Here is a 4,709-nt window from a genome sequence, read left to right as displayed (position 1 = left end):
TAGGCTTCCGGGAGGTTGACTGTCTTATGGATGGGCCTCTCCAGATAGGTGGGTTTGGTGATGCGTTTACCTCTCTCATCTAGGGTTGAGTCGCTGATCAGTAACTTGAATCTTCTCACCCGGCCATCCTGTCCCGGGTACAATTCTGTAACCTTTGCCAATTTCCACTGGTTGTGTGGTGCAGTATCATCTTGCAAAATGACAATGTCATTCATCCTTGCGTTTCTTCTGTCTTTACTCCATTTCTGTCCGTGTTGGAGGTTTAATGCGTTGAATACGGTTAGCTACAAAGACGTGGAATCTTCTGGCTTCATTGTTGATGTAGCCAAGAATTACCTTCGAGTCTGTCCAGAAGTATTCCTGTAGACCTTGTATCTCTAGCTCCTTTTTGAGCATGTCACTTGTTCGAACAGCTACCACCGCTGCTGAAAGTTCCAGTCGTGGTATGGTCATAACCTTGGAAGGGGCGACTCTCGACTTCGCCATAACTAGGGAGAAATGAACTTCTCCTGCGGTGCTGATTGTTCTGAGGTATGAGCACTCTCCATAACCTGAGGTACTAGCATCGGAGAAGTGATGGAGCTCATAACTCTGCACCTCCTTGAAACTTGATGGCAAGTAGCTTCGTTGGATCCTTACTTCAGACAAGTTTTGTAGACCTTGGAGCCAGAATTCCCACTGGGAACGTAGGTCATCTGGAAGGGGGTCATCCCAGTCTATTTTGTCACGACACATCCGCTGCAAGATCTGCTTCCCCGCCAGGACAAAGGGTGCCACAAACCCAAGCGGATCATATACAGAGGCTACTGTAGACAACACTCCTCTTCTTGTGAGTGGGCGTTCCTTGAAAACTACTCTAAACTGGAACTTGTCTGATGTGACACACCACAGTACACCAAGTGCTCTCTCCATGTGTGGTTCACCCAGAGCCATATCCAGGTCTTTGGCACCCTTGGCACGTTCTTCCTTGGGAATTGTGGCTATAACTTCCTTGCTGTTAGAGATAAACTTGTGCAACCGAAGTTTGCCGATGCTGCAAAGCTCTCTTGCTTCTTTCACCAGCTGGGCCGCTTCAGCTTCAGACGATACGCTCGTCAACCCATCATCAACATAAAAGTTCCTTTCTATGAACTGGATAGACTTCTCTCTGAAGCTTCCTCGTCCTTCGGCAGCAAGATGTTTGAGACCATAGTTGGCGCAACCAGGAGATGGAGCTGCGCCGAACAAGTGGACCTTCATACGGTACACTGAGGGTTGAGACTCTAGATCTCTTTTCTCTCACCAAAGGAACCGTAGATATTCTTGGTCTTCTGCTTTCACATGAAACTGGTGGAAAATGCGCTCTACGTCACACATGATTGCAACTGGACCCTTACGAAAACGACAAAGGACGCCCAGCAATGTGTTTGTCAACTCTGGACCGGTAAGGAGATGATCATTCAAGGATGTCTCTCGAAACTTAGCTGAGCAGTCAAAGACGACTCGTATCTTCCCAGGCTTTTGTGGGTGATAAACCCCATGGTACGGGATGTACCATGCTGGATGCTTGTTAATTTCCTCTTTAGAGACCTTCTCAGCATCTCCACAAGCTATAGTCTCTTCCATGAATGCTGTGTAGTCCTTGTAGTACTGCTTGTCTCTCCTTAGCCTCCTTTCCAGGCACTTGAGTCGGTGAACTGCACATGTTTTATTGTTCGGCAGATTGGGTCTTTCTTTCTTAAACGGCAGCGGCATCTCATAATGTCCATTGTCCTTACGTAATATAATAATATATAATAATAATATATGCCATTTAGCAGACGCTTTTATCCAAAGCGACTTACAGTCATGTGTGCATACATTCTACGTATGGGTGGTCCCGGGGATCGAACCCACTACCCTGGCGTTACAAGCGCCATGCTCTACTTCTACAAACATAGTGTACTTGATTTGTGAGGTTGGAAGAAGATTGAAGGCTTGGCATCACCTGTCTAACGATAACGCGATGACTCACTCCAATAGGGTCGCCATAGTCAATACATGGATTTCCATAGCCGACTATGCTCCAGCCAAGATCTGTTCTCTGAGCAAAAGGCTGATTTCCCTTACCAGACACAATTTCTCTTGGATGGAGAGCCTGGGAGCAGTTGTAGCCAATTAAGAGACCGACATCACAGCTCTGTTGAGGAGCAATCTCCTCTGCAATGTGTTCAAGATGAGACCATGCTCTTGCAGTCTCTGGAGTAGGAATATGATCTCTGTTTGCAGGAATAAACTCTCTCTCGAGTAGGTCGTTGGCAGAGGGATTTTCTTCTCCAGGTAAAGCCCTCTAACCTGCAAACCAGACAGCTTCTGGCAGGGCACAATGGTATTCCTTGAAGCCATTGTAGAGAGTTTCAGTTGGACTGGCTTCTTCCTTGTATTGAGAGCCTTTGTTGTCTCTTCAAGGATAAAAGTGGTGTCGCTCTGGGTGTCAAGAAGTGCATACACAAGAACTTCCCGATCTGGCTCACTTGTGGTTGATACCCATACTGGAATGATTGTGGAGGTGTGAGTGTTGTTAATGTCCCTTACGACTCTGTTAGATATGACCTCACTTGACGCTCTTGTCCCCTTATCTCGTGGGGGCTCTGTCTTCCTATCCCGTAACCTTTCTTTACTACGATCTTCGTGCAGGCAGGATGGATGCCTCCTCTGACACGTGTCGCATGTGTTCTTGTTATCACAATCTTTCGATCGATGCCCAGGCCTTAAACAGCCAAAGCACAATTTATTCTCTTGAACAACCTTCTGTCGCTCTGCGGTGGGCTTATCCATGAACTTCCAGCATTTGTGGAGACTGTGACCTGACTTCTCACAGAAGACACAACTAGTAACAGTATCTTTCTCATCAGAGTTAGTTGCTAATACCCTTGCTCCGGAGTTTTGAATCCTTGGCGTCTTAAGTTTCCCATCTTCACTTGGTTTCAATGCATGAAGGGATGTTACAGGATTGCAAGCAATCTTGGCTTCTCTCGTGAGAAACTTCACAAACTGACTGAAGCTAGGAAAGATCTCCGTTTCTTCTAAGATGTCTGTGACCTTTCTATTCCATATTGAAGTTAGCCAATCTGGGAGTTTAGCGAGGATCTTTTGGTTTTCATTACAGTCATTAAGCACCTCCAGGCCCTTATTCTGAGACATAGCAGCTTCACAGCTGCAAAGAAAGTCTAAAGGTCTCTAAGTTCAAGACTGTCCTTGGATCCTATCGTAGGCCATGCATTGAGCTTATCTCTGAAAGACTTGGCGATGAAGAATTTGTTTCCGTACCTTTCTTCAAGAATGGTCCAAGCAGCATGGTAGGCTGATTCTGTTCCTAACATAAAGTAACTTTCGATGGCTTTCTTGGCAGGCCCACCGACATATTTTCTTAAGTAATATATCTTCTCAGTTGTTGGTATGTTCTTCCTGTCTATCAGAGTCTGAAAAGAGACCTTCCAGTCAGTGTACGAGAGAGGCTCTCCATTGAATGTTACTGGTTCTGGTATGGGGAGGCGGCTTTCACTGATTGCTTCCACTAGTAACCTGAACATGGTCTTGGTGCCATCTTCTTGCTGTGTGCTTGTCACAACATGTTGTGGTGAGAGACTGTGAAATGAGCCACTTCTGTGCATGACTTCTTTCACAGATTTGCAGTTAGAGAGTAGTTCTCTCTTCTCGTCCTCTGAGTTTTCATCTTGCTCATACACTTGCATTCGCGCCTTGGCAGCATTTAGTTTCTTGAGCACTTCTAGGCGCTCTAACTCTCTACGCTTGTCTTCTAGCGTCCTTCGTCTGGCAGCATTTTCTACCTCTAACTTGACTCGCAGCCTAGCGTCTTCTAAGCTGCGTTTCACAGCCTCAGCTTCTTGCTCCGCTGTCCTCTTCTTATCTTCATCTTCGAGTCGCTGAAGCTCTTCTAGTTGGCGTTCTTGCTTAACCATTACTTCTAAAGCTGCTTGGTTAGCAGCAACTTCCGCCGCAGCCTCTTGTCTCTTGACAGATGACACGTTTGAGCGTCTGGAGTTTACCTTTGAGTTGCTTTGAGACTGGAAGGAAGCACTTGAGGGCTGATAGTTGAGATTTGACTTATGTGAGAGTTCCGACATGCACAAGGAATTGCTGTTCTTCCAGTGCAACTCTATCTGGTTACTTTGACCTTCTTCCCTGCCTTTTAAATGACACCTTACAGTCTTGATAATAGACATTGTAACTGCTTCACAAGTATCAACTCTGCGTCGTATATCGTTGTCGGGAATGTCGATTTGACGCAAATTTACATAGACAAGGTTTAGCTCTGTAGAGGTATGGCTAATCTTGTTTAAGAGGTCTTCTAGTAGGTCTTCAGAGCAACAGCCTGTCAGTGACAGTTTTGCTTCCTTTACCAGAGCCTTCCACTTCTCATAGCTGACCCTGAAACGATGTTCGAGCTGTCTCCACCTTTCGTCGCGCAGTTCTCTGCCCTTTTCAGTTAACCTGCGGACCCTCTCACCTTTTCGTGGCTCTTGTTGTGCTATCTCATTAGCAGCCTCTGTATCATCATTCACTGGCCGAAGTGACTCCACACCAGTCTGGGCCTCTTCCTGCTGTTCTGTTTGTTCTGATGAAGGCTCGAAGTTTGCGAGGTGTTGCTGCAGCTGCTCAACTTGACCCACCCCATCTCTATCACCTTTAGTGAAACTACCTCTTTCTGACATTCTAAATCAAGTCAA

At 46.2% G+C, this 4,709-nt stretch overlaps 1 protein-coding gene across 1 annotated transcript; it reads right to left on the bottom strand.

The window, feature by feature from the left end:
• Positions 1-234: 234 nt before the first annotated feature.
• LOC123989557 lies at positions 235-1,239 on the bottom strand. Its single transcript, XM_046290665.1, has one exon. The coding sequence runs from the start codon at positions 1,237-1,239 to the stop codon at positions 235-237; it is 1,005 nt and encodes a 334-aa protein (XP_046146621.1).
• Positions 1,240-4,709: the final 3,470 nt, after the last annotated feature.

This window comes from Oncorhynchus gorbuscha, linkage group LG02 (assembly GCF_021184085.1).
Source record: "Oncorhynchus gorbuscha isolate QuinsamMale2020 ecotype Even-year linkage group LG02, OgorEven_v1.0, whole genome shotgun sequence".
In the NCBI taxonomy this organism is placed as follows: domain Eukaryota; kingdom Metazoa; phylum Chordata; class Actinopteri; order Salmoniformes; family Salmonidae; genus Oncorhynchus; species Oncorhynchus gorbuscha.
This window is presented reverse-complemented; position numbering and strand designations above follow the sequence as displayed.